Source organism: Neofelis nebulosa, chromosome 1, assembly GCF_028018385.1.
Source record: "Neofelis nebulosa isolate mNeoNeb1 chromosome 1, mNeoNeb1.pri, whole genome shotgun sequence".
NCBI lineage: Eukaryota > Metazoa > Chordata > Mammalia > Carnivora > Felidae > Neofelis > Neofelis nebulosa.
This window is the reverse complement of record NC_080782.1, coordinates 238,720,317-238,741,214: the sequence shown is the minus strand read 5'-3', so window position 1 is coordinate 238,741,214 and position 20,898 is coordinate 238,720,317. Positions and strand designations below refer to the sequence as shown.

The window sequence follows — 20,898 nt, the reverse complement described above, 5'->3', positions numbered from 1 at the left end:
GGTAGGCAACTACACGGGTGTGTGCACTTTATGCAAAGCTGAGCTGTATACATGGTTCCTCATGCATACCAGAGAGTGCAGAAAACCTAGCAGAAAAGCTTGAGTTAAACGTAAACGTTTGAATAAAGGTTTGCAGTTACGGGTGAGTCACAAAAATGGTATCGCTCGCCTTGGGTTTTGATATCCATAAATTTCTTGGACTCTTCGTAGCACACAGGACTTGACCGATTTTGCTTTATTATCCAGACCTTGGTGAACTTTTTGTGCATTCCACACTAGTGAGCCCTGTGTACTCCTCACCACACCTCCTGCTGATTTTCCTGTTTATCCGTGGCTAGGATCCCATGTAGACCTGGCTCATCTTTGGAGTTCCTAGGCTCTGCCTACTTGGGAAGTGACCTTTTTTGACTAGTTTTAACCTCCTCCTGGAACGAGCGATACCCCTGCTTCCATGGAGCCTGTGCAGGCTTTAGGTGCTTCTACTGTGATGACTCTGTTTCAGAGTCCTGTCACACCTTGTTTGACTTGTAGTATGTCAGCCCCCAGAGCAGCCTTAAATATCCCTTTCGATTGGGTTTATTTCCCTGGGTTTGGAAAGAACGTCGTGAATTCTGAGTGCAGGGCCAAAGGTAGAATTACATGCAACAGACTTTGACCTGTTTTGCTGGTCCTGGGGTGGCAGTAGGATTGGGCTTCGTTTGTGACTCCTGTACCTGTTGGTGTCGAGGTCAGGTATTTTCATGATATTTGGTGTTTCTTTTTATTCGAGATAGAATCTCTTTGAAGATGGTCCTTTTCGCTTTGCTTTGAAATGAGAGTCTCCCAGCTCCCCTTCCTTTGACTTGATCTTCAAGTTCACAGGTTTTCAGGTAAAGCAATTGAACCAAACCTGCTTCTCAGTGATGCTACATCTGAAGATAGTAGCTATAAGCAACCAGTGTCTTGTATTTGGAACTGCGTATCTCAGAGTTGTCCATGGGCAAAGATATGCCTGGCAGCGTGCTTTGTGCTCAAAATGTTGTTGTGTCTCCGTTCTCTTCTCCCCTGGCCACATTTTCATCGAAGTATGGAAATAAACGCTTTGTGCCCAGAGGCATTTATTGAATGATGCATTATGTGTTACAGAAAAGAACATGCAAAAAAGGTCTATGTCAGCCGTCATAAAGTGCTATGAAGAAGTGTGTTACTAATGCCACTGGCCCAGGTCCAATTACTACATTCTGGGAACAGGCTATGAGATAAGGCAGTATCTAGCACTTTTTCCCCAGCTATGGAAGAAGAAACAGGAAAAGTGTTGAAAATAGAGATTTTCAAAAGTGTTGAAAATAGTGTTTTCATATGAGCTTTGCAACTGGTGGAATTGTAATAGTTCAGGAAAATGATGTGAACGCTTTTAGTGAAGTGGTCCTAGCCCTGTTTATCGGCAGGGATTTCTATATTGGAGAGGATTTCCTGAACATAATTTGGGGGGGAGGGGTGTTGGTTGGCAAAGCATCAGGAGCTAGATGGGGAGGGCCATAGGCTTTGCTGTCCATTGGTCCATCCTTTTGGCTGTGTGTATACCTAAGGGGGATTTACTGCTCCCATTTCAAAGCCGAGTGTTAAACTAGTTTAATTTCTGGGTTTCTGGAGGCTCGTTTTAGGGGCAAGTTACACTTGGATTAGTTACTGCATTTTAGATTTGCCTTTAGAGACCAGTTGTCAATTTCGGTGTTTCTCACAGCCAGAAAATCCTAACTCAAGCGTCATGTCTGGGTTTTTTTTTTTTTTTTTTTTTTTTTTAAACGTTTATTTATTTTTGAGACAGAGAGAGACAGAGCATGAACGGGGGAGGGTCAGACAGAGAGAGAGAGACACAGAATCTGAAACAGGCTCCAGGCTCTGAGCGGTTAGCACAGAGCCCGACGCGCGGCTTGAACTCACGGACCACGAGATCATGACCTGAGCCGAAGTCGGACGCTTAACCGACTGAGCCACCCAGGTGCCCCATGTCTGGGTTTTTTGTGCTGAGTTCTGGCGATGAGACTTCTGGAATGCTTTGTGACGTGTGGCCGGCGTAGCCCCAGACCCACGTGTTTGCCAGGCCCTGTTTCCTGTAGGGGTCGGTTCCCATACTCTCCAGGTGCTAAGAGTGACCAAGGGGAGCGTGCCCCCGCCCCAGACACGTGACCCCTGCCGAGCCAGGTTTCCCCAGGGGAGGCGGTTTGCAGGTTGCTGCAGTTGTCAGCTCTTGTCTTCTTGGAATCCAGAGACCTCAGGTTCTCGAGATGAAAAGGCCGGTGTCTGACTCAAGTGGTCTCTCCGTACTTCTGCGTGTGGTTCCGCCCCCGTTGGCCCTTCCCTGCCTCTCCCACGGAAGGAACCACGGGAGCGCTCACACTCCCCGCTTTGCCCTTGCTGTTCCCTGCTTCTGTGGTGCTCTTCCCTGCTGTGCCCATGTGGATGTTTCTGCTGCTTCACCTCCCTCAGGGCTTAGCACAGCCTTCACCTTCTTGGTGAAACATGCGCTGATCTTGCCGTTGAGGATCAAGCCCCTTTCCCCAGGCCCCGCTTGCGTACCTCTGTGTCCCTCTTCCCCGACTGATTTTCCTCCACGGTGTTTATCACATCTATTCTGTCCTGTTTTGTTTTCAAGCTCATTTTTCCTCTAGAATGTAATTCCCACGAGGGTATGCAGTTTTGACCGGTCGGTTCCCTGTCGTGCCTGGCACCGTGCTAGTACCCGGATGGGGCTCAGTGAATATCCGTGGAAGGAAGGTCAGATGGATGTTTGACGAGCCCCTGGTCATTCCTCACGTCGCCCAATTTTGGAAGACGCTGCTCTAACGTGTTTAGAGGGCATCCGAGTGAACCACAGGAAATGCCTGTTTTCTCCTGGTCACTTCTCCCCATTCCCCAGGCTCTACGATGTGCTAACTACCTAGGGCTGCCTGGAGCCAGTGCCCGTCCTTGCCGTGAACAGCCATGTCCACAGGCGTGCTGACGTGTGGTTTGGGTGGGCATCTTTTGGGGCCGACTCGTTCACCTGGGTGAACAGACTCTTCTGTTGGGAACCTCCTTAATTGGCCCGTTTCACCCTGTGTATGGTTCTTAACCCTGGTACGGGGACCGGATGGTAGAGGTCTCTCCTCCTTGTTAGGTCTTGTAGTGTTCACCTGGACTGACTTCAAAAACGAGATTTGAGCAAAGCTACCTGTTCAAGGGTGGTTGCCGGTCGGGGTATGGTCCTTGGACCAGCACCGTTGACCTCACTGGGAACTTGTTGGCAATGCAGAATCACAGGCCCACTCTAGACCTACCGAGTCAGAACGTGCACGTATTGGGTAGTTTTACGTGCAACTTGACCCGGCCGTGGTGCCCAGGTGTTTGGTCAAACATTATTGTAGATGTTTCTGTGAAGGTGTTTTTGAATGAGATTAGCATTTAAATTGGCAGACTGTGAATACAGATGATCCTCTACTTTGGGTGGCCTCATGCAGTTAGTGGAAAGCCTGAACAGAACGAAGTCTGCCTTTCCTGGACGAGAAGGAATTCTGCCATCAGACAGCCATCAGACGTGAAAGAGCACGTTCGATCTTCCCCTGGGTCTCCGGTCGGCTGGTCCACCCTGCAGACTTTGGACTTGTCAAGCCTCCACAATTGGGCGAGCCAGTTCCTTAACATCTCTCTTTCCCTGTCTCTGTGTATACACTTCTGTTGCTTCTGTGTCTCTGGAGAACCCCAACGAATCCATTTTCACAAGATCCCCCAGTAATTTATATGCATCTTTAAGTTGGGGAGGCAGTACCCTAAACTCTTCTGGTGGAAGGATTTTGAGGTGCTTGCCTTTAGCGGGTTGTAGTTGTGTGTCCCTAAATCTGTACCAGGACACCTCAGGGTTGTCTGTCAAGACCATTGTTTTCAGGCTACGCAGTAGCCATCTCTTAGACCCATGTCGGTTTCTCTGAATTACTGATGACACTCATTCTGTTTCAGTATGAAAATATCTTAGACTCACTTTTCTAGTCTGACTAGAATAAAAGTTAGTATGTTTTCCTCCCGCATCTTACCTTTGGTTTTCTCACATAAATGGGATCTCTGTCTACTCCAAACGTTTACGGCATTTCAGAGACAGGCGGGTCCTCTTACACACACTTCGTATCTTACCGAATTGGGAAACGTTCACGTGTAGACAGGGTCGCGTACCGTCAGTGTGGGTGTGTCTGTTCCATACAGATGGAATCTGGGGTTTATAGTCACACTACTTTATAAGATGCTTTTTAGTCTTCAAGTATATGAATTTTCCTGTTTTCTTTATGATAAATGTTGTTTGCTTTGTTTCAGTGGTCAGTACACCATAAAGGAATGCGTGATGTTCCGTTTGAATTTGTCCTCTAAACTGTAGTTGAGAGAACTTTATACCGTAACTTTATACGACATGTACTGTCATGTACGTGAACTTGATATATTTTCCCTACTCTTTAATGAGCTTGATTGCTGCTAGTTCTGTCTGGCAAAATTTTACAGTGACATCTTATACCCCAATGGGCTACATAAATGGATGGGGGCTCCATGCAAACGTATTTTCTAGATAGTTCAGTGATATCCCTTCAAGTGTCAGAATCTTAAAGTTTGAACGGTCTTAGAAGTGGTTTTCATGTAATTGTCTATATGTATATTTAATACTGTAAGCAGACGAAGGCTAAAAATAATTCTCTGAGGATGACTCCAGTGTGTATTGTGAAACACAAGGCTGATGTACCATGGGGATGATCTTTTCTGAGACAGTAGCAGTAAATGGTACATGGGACAGTTTCCGGTTTCCTCAAGTGACCTTAAGATGCTATGTTTTTTGAGTTGCCTGGTTTTATTATTTTGTTGTTGGGACTTATAGCAGTATATATGCCCCTAGTGTTCTGTCTCCTGAGGCATTTGCTCTATTTTGGTGTTTCTGATTTGTTGTGTATTTGTGTGTTGTGTTGTTCTGCTGGATAATCTTGCTATCATATATTTCAGTTAAGAGTTGGCTCAGATAGAACTACCCCACCATCCAGCAGTTGAACTGTTAGGTATTACTCAAAGGATACAAAAATACAGATTCAAAGGGGTATATGCACCCCGATGTTCATAGCAGCATTATCAACAATAGCCAAACTATGGAGAGAGCCTAAATGTCCATCGACTGATGAATAGATAAAGCAGATGGGGTATACATGTATACACACACACACACACACACACACACACACACACACACACCATGGAATATAACTCAGCCATCAAAAAGAATGAAATCTTGCCATTTGTGATGACGTGGATAGAGCTAGAATGTATTAATGCAAAGTGAAATAAGTCAGAGAAAGACAAATATGATTTTGCTCCTAGGTGGAATTTAAGAAACAGATGAACATATAAGAAGGGGGGGGGGTGGATAAAGAGAAGAAAGGGAAACAAACCACAAAAGATTCTTCATGATGGAGAACAGACAGGGTTGATGGAGGGAGGTGGGTAGGAGATGGGCTAGATTGGTAATGGGTATTATGGAGGGCACTTGTGATGAGCACTGGGTGTTTATATAAGTGATGAATCACTGAGTTTTCTACTTCTGAAACCAATATTGCACTGTATATCACCTAACTTAAAGTTTAAAGAAATACTTAAAAAAGACAATAAAAAAAAAGAGTTGGCTCAGAATTAGGTCTTCAGAAGGCAAACTAGGAGTCAAGCGGGTACTTCTTATTGGTAAGCCTTTGAGCAGCCAAAGGAAATCTGGTTCATTTGGCCCCTTCAGCTTCTCACTTTATGCCTTTGGATTATTTCATTGTTCATTGATTATCTGCTATGTAGTGGGAACATATGAAGTTGAAGTAAGCATCTTAATGTTCCCAGAATCTATTTTGGGGATGGATAAATATAATACAAAGCAAAGCAGAGACCATATAATGTAGGGACAAACACCATTCTGTGGGCTTGGAGGAAAAAGAGTCTGTGATTTGACCAAATTTAATGGCATATATAAGTTTGAGGGGGTAAGATGGGAAGGGCAGTTTAGTTATGGAGAGACCATTTGGGTGAGAGAGGATGTCCCAGATGGAAACAAAAATGGGAACATCTACAGATTCAACACAATATTTATCGAGATCTAGTGGCATTTTTTTACAGAAGTGGAAAAAACACTGCTAAAACGATATGGAACCACAAAAGACCCTAAATAGCCAAAGAAATTCTGAGAAGGAAGAATACAGTGAGAGGCATTACACTTCCTAAGTTAATGCTATACTCTAAAGCCATAGTCATCACGACAGTATGGGCTTGGCATAAAAACAGACAAATAGATCAACAGAACTGAATCAAGAGCCCAGAAATAAACCCGAGTATATATGGTCCACTGACACTTGGAGAGGGAGCCAAGAATTCTCAAGGGAGAAGAGACCATCTTTTCAATAAGGTGCTGGGATAATTGGATACTCACATGTAAAAGAATGAAACTAGACCCCCATCTTACACCACTTACAAAAATTAACTTGAAGTAAAGACTTAACTGTAAGACCGCAAGCCATGAAACTCTTGCAGGAGAACATAGAAACAAGCTCGTTGACGTGGGTTTTGGTGATGATTTTTTGGATGTGACGCCTGAAACCCAAGCAACAAAATAAAAACCAAGTGGGACTACCTCCAAGTCAAAAGCTTCTGCCCAGCCAAAGAAACCATCAATAAAGTGAAAAGAGAATCTGTGGAATGGGGAAAATGCATTCGCAAACCAAATATCTGATAAGGGGCTAGTATATAATATACATAAGAGACTCCTACAACTCGATGGAAAGAAAGGTCAGTTAAAAAATGGGTAAAGGACCCGAGTAGACACGTATCCAAAGAAGATGGACGAAAAGCCAATAGGCACATGAAAAGATGCTCAGCATCTCTAGACATTAGAGAAATACAAATTAAAACCATAAGGACCTATCACATCACACATATTTGGATAGCCAGCATCAAAAAATAACAAATGCTGGCATGGATGTGGAGATATAAACTGGTGCAGCCACTGGGGGGAACAGTATGGAGTTTCCTCACAAAATTAAATAGAACTACCCTGTGACCCATCAGTTCAACTTTGGGGAATATATCCAAAGGAAATGAAAACACTAAACCTGAAAAGATATCTCCACCTCTATGCTCATAGCAGCACTGTTTACACTAGTCAAGACATGGAAACAGCCTAAGTGTCTGTTGATGGGTGAATGGATGAAGAAGTTGTGGTATATGCATAAAGTGGAATATTACTCAGCCACAGAAAATGAGGGAGCCCTACCGTTTGAGATGTGGATAGACCCTGAAGGCACTTGAAGTGAAGTAAATCAGAAAATGAGGACATACTGCATGATCTCACACGTAGAATCTAAAGAATCCAAACCCAAACTCCTAGAAAAAGATGAAACCTGTAATCACCAGAAGTGGAGGGTGGGAGGAAGGAAATTGGATAAGGTGGCCAAAAGTTACAAACCTCCAGTTAGGAGATAAACAAGTACAAGGAATGTAACGTACAACATGACGACGATAGCTACCACTGCTGTATGATAGATATGAAAGTTAAAGTTCGCTTGTGCCCATATGAGAAGATGGGTGTTGGCTGAACCTGTTGTGTTAACCACTTCACGATAGATGTAAATCAGAGCATCATGCTGTGCACCTTAAGTTATACAGTGATGTATATCAATTATTTCTTAATAAAACTGGAAAACAATTCCAAGCGAGCATGAGTAAAGGATGTGATAGGAATGGAGTTTTTTCAGGTGTGGTTGACCAAAAATAAAGCCCCCACCTGTGGTGGGTATCCAGAGGGAAACCTTCCTGGTACCCAGGGCATACTTTATGGAATTAACTTGCTGCATTGAATCGATGGCTTTCTATTAAGAACTATCATGCATCACAAATCATGGAGTAATAATTCTGCCCTGCTTGTGTGAATTACCCGAGGTATTTCTGTCTATCTCAGTGTTTGTATCTTCTGTATTTGGAATGTGTACCTCTTTCTGTTTTGCGATCCTTGAGACATGTCTTCCTTTAACTAATATTCTTGATGTGCTTACTATAGCTCCCAGAAGGTGGACAAATTTCCCTGCTCACACTGTGTGAGTAGTAAATGTGTCTAACTTTGAAAACAAAGATCCCATTGGAAGATTTTCTTGTCAGGTGTGTCCTTTTACAAAATTTTGTAAAGGGCCAGCATGGCAATTTTCTTGTCCTGAAGTTTGAAATACTTTGTTTTTTTTTTATTTTTTAATTTTTTAACGTTTATCCATCTTTGAGACAGAGACAGAGCATGAACGGGGGAGGGGCAGAGAGAGAGGGAGACACAGAATCGGAAGCAGGCTCCAGGCTCCGAGCCATCAGCCCAGAGCCGGATGTGGGGCTCGAACTCACGGACCGTGAGATCGTGACCTGAGCCGAAGTCGGATGCTCAACCGACTGAGCCACCCAGGCACCCCTGAAATACTTTATTTTTAAAACCACTTGTAAAATTCTTGAAACTTCATCTTCTTGCTTTTTAGAACTTAGGTTTGTAACCGACGCTATCATTTTTCTTTGTCCTTTCAGTACGGCCAAGTACAGCGTGTTGACGTTTCTACCTCGATTCTTGTATGAGCAGATTAGAAGAGCCGCTAACGCCTTCTTCCTCTTCATTGCCTTATTACAGGTAATGTTTTTAAAAAAGTTATTTAAAATTCATAATGCTAACTACATGCAAAATGAGACTTTGCTCAAAGGTCACGTAACTGAAAAAGTGTCATGATGCTTGGGTGTAATCTGTCCCCTTATCCAGTCATTGTTTCCATGAAGAAACATGATCTTTGCATAAAGGGAGACTTATCTAGATATTGCTGGGAGGACAGTGGCAGTTACTAAAAAGACGCCTTGAAAAATGGCCCTAGGGTGATACTTTTAACCCCCTTTCTGTTCTAAACACATAGCAATGTTGGATAAAATTCTTAAAATATGTAAAACATGTACTTAGTTTTTAAAATGTAATCATTTTGGTTTAACAAGTGGAACAGAACTTCAAAGAGTGGTGAGTGTCCTACTTTCTTTTACATAGAGAGGATTTTCATTTAAAAATTTTAATTTTGTCAGCTTCCCTCTTTTGGTCTCTTGTCTTACAGCAAATTCCAGATGTATCTCCAACAGGAAGATATACCACCCTGGTGCCATTGATCATTATTTTAACAATCGCAGGCATCAAAGAGATTGTAGAAGATTTTGTAAGTTTTTGCTTTCATACAATAAAAATGTTGTATAAGTTATATAGCTTAAAACTTATCTGTTGCTTTGGGTTTTTTGTTGAAGACAGGAAACTGGTCGATAGCTTAACTAGCCTGTCAAGGCCCACGATGGTGTTTTTGGGGAGGGAACGTGGACACACAGTGTCTTAAATCCAATGGCACAGAAGTAGTTCAAACTCTATTTTCTAATGTTAGCTCTGAGGCCCCTCTTTGATTTTCATCACTAATGTTCCTTGTGTCCTGCTTTAGAGCTTGTTAATTTGGGTCGTGGAAGGATTATATTGCTGCCTACTATTGCAGCATTGGGCTGGCTGTGGCTGAGGTAATTTTATGAGTCTTTTCCTCATATTAATCTCCGTGTATTTCCAAGTTCATTGGCTACAGCCGTATTCATGCTTTCTCCCCTTTTCTCTCTCCGCCTGTGGTCTTGTCTGCATAGTCTTTCTCTTCCTCTCCACTCCTCACTCCCTCAACCCATTTCTCTCACTCTCTCTCCCTTCCTCCCACCCCCACCCCCAGCAGTGTCTGTGGCTCTCTCCTTCTCACACACACACACACACTCACACACACATGTACATTTTTCTGGGAATAGGGAAACAAATAAATAGAATACAAATCAAAGGAAACGTATGTTGTGCCTGAAGTACTTTACCAATAAAATGAATTCGGTTGTTGTTGGGTTTATCATCCTGAGTAATTTTTTAGTCGAACCTAAAACAAACAAGGAGTGAGAAGTTTCATACTTTAGAGTGCTCGCTCCTTGTTGGACCCAAAAGGTCATGGTTTACACCTGCATCCACATTTGCTACATTTATCTCCTGAATTCAAGCGTCGCTGGGTCACAAACCACCGAGCTGAATTTGATAGCATTAATGTTGCTGCCAGACGGTTTCCTCGTGTCCTGTTTCTTTCCTGATCTATTGTTTGTTGTTTCAATTATTCATTTGGAACTTGTGAATCTAAGAACGTTCTTTTCTTTCTTGTAACAGAAGCGGCATAAGGCAGACAATGCAGTTAACAAAAAGAAAACGATAGGTAAGACACCAGGCTGAGTCACTTTTTCCACTGGAAAACCTAAGACCTGCATTTAAGGCATTTTAAATTAGTAGCTAATGGTACCGAGATAAGTCGAGGGAAGTGATCTATAAAACATTTTCAAGAGCAAAATTACAAACCAGTCCAACAAAAGTGAGTCCTGGCTCTTAAGATTTGAACAGAATTGGTGTATTTTCAAAAAGGTGGTAATTTTCAGGAGCTAGACATATTTTATGTCCAAGAATTCACATCCTTGATTTGTAATTGTGCCCTACCTCTCTCTTTTACTCTATTGATTTCTAGAACATTAGATCTGTGTGTGTGTGTGTGTGTGTATGTATGTATGTATGTGTATGTGTGTTTTTAAATCTCATAACAACAGGGTGCTATTTTTCTCCTGGGATAAACAGGACTAGATTTAACTTATATGCATATATCTATATTTCTGTGTACGCATTAATCTACATATGGGACACAGACTTGGGCTCCATTTTGGGGAGTGGTGTGGTATACCTTTATGTCTAACGATATGATCATGTTGGAAGTAACAAGTGGAATTGTAAAAGGAGCCTTTTAGATTTTGGAAAGCTGGTTTCATTTTGATTATCACCGATGTTGATTGAAACATTTTTTTTCTTTTTCAGTGTTAAGGAACGGTATGTGGCATACCGTTATGTGGAAAGAGGTAAAAACGAATTTTAAAGATACGCCGGAAAGTACTGGCTTGGGGACTTAGAATCAATTGATAGTATTTATTGATTGCAGTAGATAAAGTTCAGGTTAAGACATCAGTCCTTTCCCATGGAAGTTTTACATTGTGGAGCTTCCCACGAGGTTTACTTAGAACTGCTCCTTGTTGGCTCTGTTCCCCGCTGTCTTCTGGAAAGTACCCACGGTGTCAGTTCAGCTGTGAAATTCATTGCTCCCGATGGATATTTCTAGAATATCAAAGCAGTCTCTAGCTTCTGACTCCAATCCAAGAGACCTTCTCCCTGGTCTCTGTTCTCCTAACCTAAAACCAGTTTTTTAAAGATTTTCTGACTTCGGAGAGTCTCGCTTCTAACATCTTTGGTGGGAAGAGTTTTGGGTTTAAGATTGACTGTAGAACATAAATAGATGGAGTGGGGGTTGGAGACCAGTGTTGTTTCAGTCCTGAGGTTGGGTGGCACGACCCAAGTCTTAACTTGACGATACTGACGAGGTTTGCCTCCGTGTCCCTGGAAACCTGAGGTTGGGAGGTTTGGGGCTGGTGAGCGTTCCTTGGCAGTTCAAGGTGATGAATAGAAAACCTAGAAGAAATACGCTGTGCCATCTGGGTATCTTGCACCTGATAAAATTAGCTTTTGAAGTGAGCCTCTGTTTTACCTGGACCATCTTGGTGGTCATAAGATACTTTTGGGGGTGACTCTCATGACTTCAGAATTTGAAGCTGATTAACATGATTTCAAAAGGAAACTGCGTTTTAGAGGGCTAACTTAACGATAGTTTTTGCTGTTACACATTTAATAAGCAGTGTTTAAAAATGCCTCTAGGGGCGCCTGGTGGGCTCAGTGGGCTAAGCAGCAGACTTGGCTCAGGTCATGACCTCACGGTTTGTGGGTTCGAGCCCCACGTCGGGCTCTGTGCTGACGGCTCGGAGCCTGGATCCTGCTTTGGATTCTGTGTCTCCCTCTCTCTCTCTGCCCCTCCCCAACGTGTGCTCGCTCTCGCTCTCTCTCTCTCTCTCTCTCTCTCTCAAAACTGAATAAACATTAAAAAAACCCTTTTTTTTAAAAATGCCTCTAGAATTTTTTACTTTGCAAAATGTCTGTGATATAGTGCCTGCAGCCCTCAGTTTAGTTTTTTTTTTTTTTATTTTGTTCCAAGAGACCTATTAAGTCCCTTTATAGTGTTTTGTGATAACACTTTAACCTTGGTAGCAACCTAGAAATCCTGTATTGCAAATACTAGTCGACCTCCCTCTTACTTGGAAGTCTGTGATTCTTGGTCAAGTGGTTTGAAATTCTTGACTTCACAGGTTAGAAATGCTCCCAGTGCTGTTGGGTGGGGGGGTGTTCAAGGATTTCCACTGCACTTAGGAATGGTCTCTGTTTCTCTAGGATTCCTATTGCCCGCCCCCGCCTCTTCCCCCGCCCCAGATAGCCATGAACAGTGATCTGGATTTGGGATGTTTACACTACTCGAAACAGTAGAAAGTGGAGCAATGATCTCTGAATTCCGGGTCCAGGAGGGGATGGCCCCATTGACCCCTAAAGCTTGCTACTGTTTCCCACACACACATTTGAAGTTAGAAAAAAATCCCAAACCGAATAACTCTTCTATGCTTTGCCACATACATTTTTAAATTTCATTTAAAACACTTGTGCTTGTTTAAATGGAGCTCTTAGCATGTACTAGAGACTGTTAGGCGCTGGGAACGCAAATAACAGTACAGCATGGCCCCTGCCCTTGAGAAACTGCCTACAGTGGTTCTCAGCCTTGGTGTGGGGCATCCCAGCTGCCCTAACGCTGACTGCTGCCCGGGCTGCAGTCTTAAGAAAATGTCTGATTCTGAATTTCCACAGGGCCCTCGAATTTGCATTTGTAACAAGTTCCCAGGTGAGGCTGCTGCGGCGGTCCAGACTCCTGCCCCAGCACCCCCACGGGTAGTGGGAGCGGCAGGCAGCTGAATAGAATGCAGTGCACGTACTGAGCTCCGTGTAGGGGCGGGCTTGGGGAACATACGGGAGGGACTACTAGTCCAGCAGTTCAGAGGAGCGGAGGCTTCTCTCACGGGATGCGCTGGTGTTCTTGCGAAGGATGAACGGGAGGTAACTGTTTGGAGAGGGAAATGCTCTTCAGGACAGACGGAGGTGGGTGGGCGGGAAAGGCGGGCACATCTACACGGTGGCTCAGAGCAAGATTGAGAATAGGGGAGAAGACAGGGGAAGCTATCTTTAAGCTTCCCAGAGCCATGAAACTCCCACCTGGAACGGTAAAGCCGGAGTCGGCAAGTCCCCGGGCTGTAGCTGAATAGTGAAAGCTCTTCTGTGCCTCTCGAGAGCTTTGGTTGACTTGAGGAGACCTTTGAGCTTGTCCTTCAAAAATCAGAGACTTGAGGAAACCCCCTGAGGCTAGAGTGGATTCAGGGGTTCAGGGGGGGGGGGCTCTGTCTCGCCTTAAGAATTCTCATTCTGGGTAGTGTCACATGCGCAAGAGACAACCAGGCATAAGAACACCAAATAGAAAACCATTTTCAAACACATTTCCAGCTAGGTCGCTTTTCATGCACATGAAACTTCTTAGTACTTTGTCAGTGGGCTGCAAATGCCTCTGTATGGAAATAACTAAGATGGGGGGGGGCCCTAATTCCCCTGTCCTCCCACTGGGTTCACAAAAATGCCACTGCCTTTTTCTTACGAAAACATGACCAGGTTTCCTTTCTCATTTTTAACTAAGTGCTGCTTCTGATTTTTTTTTTCTATGCAGTTAAACTCTTCACATAACATACGTTTACGTTTAAAACCATTTTCAATTTTCATAAGCATTCTTTGCCTTTGAACCGATGGTTGTCGCGATAGCTCTATAGCCTCTGTTCTTTGATATTCTTTTTTTAAAAAATTTTTTTTACATTTATTTTTGAGAAACAGAGTGAGACAAAGCGTGAGCCGGGGAGGGGCAGAGAGAGAGAAGGAGACACAGAATCCAAAGCAGGCTCCAGGCTCCGAGCTGTCGGCACAGAGCCCGATGCGTGGCTCGAACTTACCACGAGATCGTGACCTGAGCCGAAGTCAGACGCTCAACCGACTGAGCCACCCAGGCGCCCCTGATAATTCTTTATCATGGAATACGGGGTATACTTCGGTGCCTGCCCTTTGCCGATAGGTTGATATACAGTGGTTCTGGAATTTAACTTTTACCACCATTCCCTATATCGAGCGCGGTTCCTTACTTCACACGCTTTGGTGAGTGATACAGAGCACTGGCAGGACACCTGTTTAGCAGACCTTCCTTCTCCTACTAGAAAGTTAGATACAGGCACCTGCCAGGGGCATTCTCCCAGCCTGCAAGATCCAGCACTCTTTCATAAGCATCACTTTCATAACTACTCCATTTGAAGTTCCTGATTTCCGAGAGAACAGAAATGTGTGTTAGAACAAGAAGGAAGACCTGGTGCCCATTTTGAGTTTTGAATTTGTTAATGTGTGCTGAGAGCGGCCTTTGTTCCCGTGCTGTCAGAGAATTGTGGCATCTCTGACTTTGACACTCCCAGTGTTCGTTTGGTGTCACTCCTGCTGGTAGAGACTGGCACTCGGCACATGCCTGTTTCATGCCGAGTGCTTGTATATACGTCCTTAGTCATTGCATCAGCCCTCCCAGGTTAAGGTTGGTCTTTCCCCAGTTAAAAAAAAAAAATTATTTATTTTTGAGAGAGAGTGAGCAGGGGAGGGGCAGAGAGAGGGAGACACAGAATCCAAAGCAGGGTCCAGACTCTGAGCTATCAGCCCAGAGCCTGACTCCGGGCTCGAACTCACAAACCGCGAGACCATGACCTGAGCTGTGGTTGGACGCTTAACCGACTGAGCCGCCCAGGCGCCCCGAGGTCTTTCCCCATTTTGTAAGTGAAGACGCTGGGGCTCGGAGAGGTGAAGGGCTTGCCAAGATTGTCTAGTGTCTGTGAGTCTCAGATTTGAACCTAGGTCGGCCTGACTTGAAAGCCCAGACTCTACCTACCTGGGTGCTTCTGTGACGTTATTTAAAGGATTTCCAAACCCTTGGCCATGGTGTTCACGGTTGGCAGATTAGGGCCTCTTTCCTTACCTTGGGGTCTTCTGTCCAGCGGAGTCTGTTTCCTAAAATGGTCTCTGACTTTGACTATGACTTTGTTTTTGTTTGTTTTTTTTTTTTTGGCAAGTGAGGCTATACAAATCTTCCCCGTTGTATGTGGTATGTTTCCAGGGGACCTTTCAGGTGCCCTGTTCGTGGGTGAATTTAGTATTGCCTTGCAGTCAGACCACGGGCCAGTTGCACGGTTTTGAATCTGGGGTCTAACGCTCATTGGCTGCTGTGTGATGTTGATCGCGTGATTCCTCTTTGAGCCTCAGTTTCCCTGTTTGTTAAATGGAGAAAATCTGTGTTAACTCAATTGCTCCTTAAAATAACCCCATGAAATATGTGCTGTGAACCTCATGATATACACAGATGCACACGGAGTTTACATCACTTGCTCGGAGTCATATAGGGACAGTGAGGAGTCCAGCCGGGGGATTTGAGCCCGGCCTTCAGGCTGGCTCTGGAGCTGTACTCAGCCACCCCCCCCCCCCACTACTGTGTAGAGCTATGGGATTGTTGTAGAGTTCAGGGGTGGAATTTGCAACTGGATGGAATCATCATGAGCAAAGGAGACCTTGATAGTTGTTCTGACCCGTGTTTCCTTACTCTCCCTTTCTGTTTTTGTTTTGTTTTTCTTTTTCATTCAGCATCCACTGCAGAGAGGCCATATTACCATTTGTAGTGAAAGACTTTGCTTCCGTTCTTGTCAAGGAAAAAAATTTGGGCTTGTGTCTTGAATTTCAGGGCATAATTATATAGTAATGTTTTCTTCAAATATTTAACCACCTTAGTCACTGTTTGTGCTTGCCTTTCATGCTCCTCGGACCCTGTCCCTGGTTTTCTAGGTGGCGGTGGGAGACATTGTGAAGGTCGTCAATGGGCAGTATCTTCCAGCAGACATGGTCCTGCTATCCTCCAGGTCAGCTGTGCTAATGGGCACGTTTTTTGAAATAAACGTTACAAACAATAAAGCATTGAATGGTGACTGCGGGAATCACAAGCCTCCTTTTTGCTTCTACCCTCCAAGGCACCAGCCTGCCTCTCTCTCTCTCTGCCTCTCTCTCTCTCTGCCTCTCTCTCTCTCTGGCCTGTTCTTCTGTGACTCGTAATTTGGCTCTTTTTTTTTTTTTTTTTTTTTCCTGCCTCGATCCTGTTTTCTTTCTCCTATCCATTCCCGTGTACTTTTGCAAAACTCTTTTATGTTTATTGGTTCATTTTAGTCTCCTAGCTATTGTGGGCTATTTGTCATTCACCGGAAACATTCCAGAGCAGGGGAGTGATTCCTTCAGGGTACCCAGCTTGCAGCATCTCTGAGACCTGAGAACCGGTCTCCTGGTGGGTCTAGCCAGGAGTCTTCCCGTGGAACCTAGGGTCTCCTTTACTAGCCGCTCAGAGATCTGGGCCGTTTCCGCAGCATAGACATGACTGCAGATAGTGTTGCCCCTCTATTTCTCCACGTTTTGTCCCCCTTTCCACCCAAATGCCATTGCCACATTCTCCACGAAGTTTCGTGCTGGAAAGGTATCACCAATCCCTACGTGACCTGAATCACGGACCGTGTAGTCCTTGACTTCTCCTTGGCTTAATACATAAAAGTGAATATCAGAGAAAGGATGCTAAAATTAGGATATGAGTAAACTTCTGTTCGTGAGTTCAAGATTAAATTATATGATGAGACTAAAACTTCCTGTATTTGTGTACTGTGGGGAGTCCTAGATACTCACACCGTTTGCATTTTCTCTGACTACAGACAGTGCTGCTTTTATTGGACCTGATCACACATTGGATTTTAAGCCTTAGCGCGAATTGTCTTTCTCGAGCTCAAAGGTGTGACGATAGAGTCCTAGGCCTATAGAGGAGGAAAAATACCAAATACATAAGGCAGGATTCACGTCTGTCCCTCTTGATTAGTAATGGCAGAAATAGTGAAATGTGGATCATTTGACAGTTTGGGCTGTGAGTTTTCACCGTAACCCTCAGAAAACCTGGTTTTAATGTGAGATTGCCCCAGCTGACCATGTGTTCCTAGGCTGCTCACTAGTGTTTGAGTCTGTACATTGTGCTAAGCTGTCCTCTGAGTCTGTCATCACATTTAATATCCCCCCTTGCTGTCCCTGCTATTTACATGAGAAAACAAAGATTGAACAACTTCCAAGTCCACATGTGCCACCAATGTAGCAAGAGGAGGTTTGGACTCAGCCAGTGGCTTGCAGGTTCCGTTCTCTTAACCACTATGATTAGAAGTAGGAATACAGTATCTTCTATGCTTCTTCTTCTTCATATGTTCTGTCCTTAAAAGTAGGTGTTTGGATTAAAAAGTTACCTGTTGACACAGTAAAAGGCACAGGGAAGGCTTGCCAAGCCTGTGTCTTGATTCCTGAACGGTGGCTGTAACGTTCTTCAAGAGATGTGTTTGTTCTGGCTATGCCTAGGGCAGCTCTTTTGGTCGGGAGCAGACTGAGTCTCAGACTCTAAGGGTCATCCAGACACAGCAGTTGGGTCTTAGCCGGAACATCTTGTGTTTCCCTCAACCCACCAATCCCCTTCTCATTCTTCTTCAGTTATTTCTGTTGCTTAAGGTCAAGCAGCCATTATGTGGGGCCCATAATGGTGGATAATTGGGCAGACCACTTGATATTGGTGTTGAGCCCCAAAGAGGAGGGTCTTTCTGGTCAGTTACTACTGAAGTGGTTGAAGGGCCAGTCAGCAGACACACTTTCTAGTAGAGACTTTACGAGCTGGGAATTTGGGGAAGGGATCTTACTTACCTTTGGCTTTTGAAATTTCTCTCTTCATAGTGAACCTCAGGCGATGTGTTACGTTGAAACAGCTAATCTGGATGGGGAGACGAACCTTAAAATTCGTCAGGTAAAGTTACCTTGTAAGACTTGTGCTGCTACGGAGACCCCCCCAATTGCCAATTTGGTCCGCCTGTACCAGTCAGTGCTTTTCCTAGAGATAAAAAAGGAATCCCTGGGAAGAATGTGGCTTTTATTCTGAAGGAGTCTGTCTTGAGGGACCGGTGGTTTGATTTGTCAGCCTCCCCAGTTACTCCATTTTCGCTAATACATTATTTCTTTTGGATTAACAATGGGGTTGCCGAATGCTGTCCCTAAACCTGGAAGATTGTGTTCACGTTCCCCTTTTGGTTTAACATTTTAGGGTTTGAGTCACACTGCTGACATGCAAACAAGGGAAGTATTGATGAAGTTATCTGGAACCATAGAATGTGAGGGACCCAATCGCCACCTCTATGACTTCACTGGAAACTTGCACGTAGATGGGAAAAGGTATCACTTTTCACTTAGTTTTTATTTTTGGTTCTGTGTTGTTGTTGTTTGTTTGAAATGGAGCTTTGGAAACTATCAGTTTGTTTTTTGATTTCATAATATCTTAAAATCATGAGATTTTGTAGGTTTCGCTTAGATATGAGAGACTGAGCTTTTCCCAAAACGCAATTTCAGTCCATATAAACCTTCCCTTAAATTTAAGGAAAGAACTGGTTTTTGTCAAGAAAAACAGCCTGAGGGTCTGAAATGAGGTTAACAGCATGGACTGTTTTTTCTGTGTGTATTACCTACCAGGGAGGAGAGACAATTTGGGCTGCATAAAATTGTCCAGAAAAGCAGAAGAGAAGCATTGAGGGGTATAAGAGCCAATCTGTTTATTAGAGAAACATCCTTTTGGGTTTTTTTGGCTAGCATTCTTCTAAGTAGCATTTGTGTTTATGAAGTTGAGTGGAAGGAAACGCAATTACCCTTTTTTTTTTTTTTTTTTGAATATTCACGCTCTGTTGTCTGTATTCTTTTGTCTTTGTCCTCTTGACATTTGTTTGAGAGTCATTTTTGTCCTTGCGTTGATGCGCAGTGTCTCCCTTCTGCCCATCTTTAATCTGCGTGCTCCTTATCCATGCTTCCCACCTTTGCATTTTGAACAGACCCAAAGGGAAGGATCTGATCATGGGAATCAACCCAAAATAACTATGACAGCTGTGACTGCTTTCTTGGTTTTCATTTAGCATGCAGAACCATTCTGTGTTCCAGATCTTCATTTTGAATTTCTAAATTATCACCCAGTCCCTTATTTAACCATTAAGTCATCCTTGACAAATTTGATATTATAGCTCTTTTGCTTTTTTGTTGTAATAGTCTCTAAAATAAACTGGGTTTTCCAAATGAATAAGCTTCTGGTTATTTTAGCAATTTCCTTATTGGGTGTGGAGTTTCATAACTGGGTTGTAAGAGAACACGATTCCCTCTAACATTTTTTTAGGAAAAACAATCTATATTTTTTTCCTCGTGGTGATAAATGGATAGGATGACACTTTTTTTTTTTTTTTTTTTTTTTTTTTTTAGATTAAGGCATTGGTAACCTTTACTGCCCCTGTGTCTCAGTGAAATAATTCAAATTTGACTAAAAGGAACAATCAAATTAATAGACTAATTGTGGGTTAATGTTTAAGGGAAAAGCTCATGCTCATGTGTCACACTATCATTAAATATAAATGTTGTTTCTTATTTTTAGCCCTGTTCCCCTTGGGCCCGACCAGATCTTATTAAGAGGTACACAGCTTAGAAACACTCAGTGGGTCTTTGGCATAGTTGTTTATACTGGACACGACACCAAACTCATGCAGGTAAAACATTTCTATGCTGAAAAACAATGCTGGTTTTAGAATTGATTTTTTTTCTTTCCGCTTTTCTAGAGTAGAGAGTGCAACTGCAGGCGTTGCATTTGGGAAGCGCAAGTTTGTGACCTAAATTTGGAAAGGACGTACCTGATTCCTTGGGTAGTTTTTCCTGGATTTCTGTGATCGTATCGCATGTGTATTATCTCTTGCCTGAAATATCGACGGTCTTTGTTTTCCAGACTGAGGGGGACAAACAGTTCTAACTTATTTTATCTTCTGCACTTAAGCGGGGATTCATTCTAACTTCCTTATTTCGCTGCTTCTCTTCCTCACCCTGTGAATTAGGATTTTACAGTAAATTGTCCTTTTAATTGGTAAAATCGGTTATTTTTGAGTTAATGTTTATTCTTCATACACCAAAAAAAAAAAAAAAAATTAAGTTGAAATGATTTTGCTCTTTCTCCCTGATTGTGATTTTTAAATTATTATTTGTGGGTTTGAAGCAGCCCGCATTTGTATTATGATGTGTTTCGCCAGACAGGTTTTGAAATTCTGTATAAATCGGTGTCCTGATGTGTCATTTCTTACATTGCTTTGGTTTCGTTTGGCATCTTACTTGGCTAACGGTTGCTGTTCATGAGAATCGGCTTTTTGGCTTGTCTGCTCTTTAGTTTCGCTTCCGAAGCATATATTTGACTGTACTTCTTCGTTCAAAAATATTGAGTGACCACTGTGCACCGAGTCTTGAGCTGGCCTGTTTGGATGCAAGAGTGAAAGGCCCAACTCACCCTCTGGGAGCCACATGGACTAAGGAGTAATGGGGAATTGCCGGGTAGCACAGTCAAGTCCTGTGGGTGACTGCAGAAGGGCCAGGCCCCCCAGGATTGGGGCCGTTAGCGACTCCGTGCTGAAAGCACATTTTAGATGGAGGGTTAGAGAGAGGGGTGCTCTTGAGTTGGTCCGCTCTTTTAATCAGACGACAGAAGAGGAGAGAGTTAACTGTTGACTAGAACAGACGACGACGCGTTGGAGCCCACGTCCGCCCCAGCCGGGAGATGCAACGGAGTCAGGGTGGCGGGAGGTGGAGGGTGAGGAGGCTTCAGAGGCTCGTGAGGCTCGAAGGCTGCTGCAGCTGCTGTGTGACAGGCCGCGTGGAGTGCT

General features: G+C 43.7%; 1 protein-coding gene across 9 annotated transcripts in view; it reads left to right on the top strand.

Moving 5' to 3' along the window:
* The window catches only part of ATP8A2 (ATPase phospholipid transporting 8A2), a 614,836-nt gene that overhangs the window by 142,586 nt on the left and 451,352 nt on the right, over positions 1 to 20,898 (top strand). For all 9 annotated transcript variants that reach the window (XM_058689525.1, XM_058689573.1, XM_058689555.1 and 6 more), the window contains exons 3-10: positions 8,578 to 8,677; positions 9,141 to 9,239; positions 10,250 to 10,295; positions 10,940 to 10,980; positions 15,953 to 16,026; positions 17,906 to 17,975; positions 18,270 to 18,397; positions 19,632 to 19,743. In XM_058689525.1, coding sequence (XP_058545508.1) covers positions 8,578 to 8,677; positions 9,141 to 9,239; positions 10,250 to 10,295; positions 10,940 to 10,980; positions 15,953 to 16,026; positions 17,906 to 17,975; positions 18,270 to 18,397; positions 19,632 to 19,743 — 670 coding nt within the window. The remainder of the gene's footprint in view (positions 1 to 8,577; positions 8,678 to 9,140; positions 9,240 to 10,249; positions 10,296 to 10,939; positions 10,981 to 15,952; positions 16,027 to 17,905; positions 17,976 to 18,269; positions 18,398 to 19,631; positions 19,744 to 20,898) is intronic.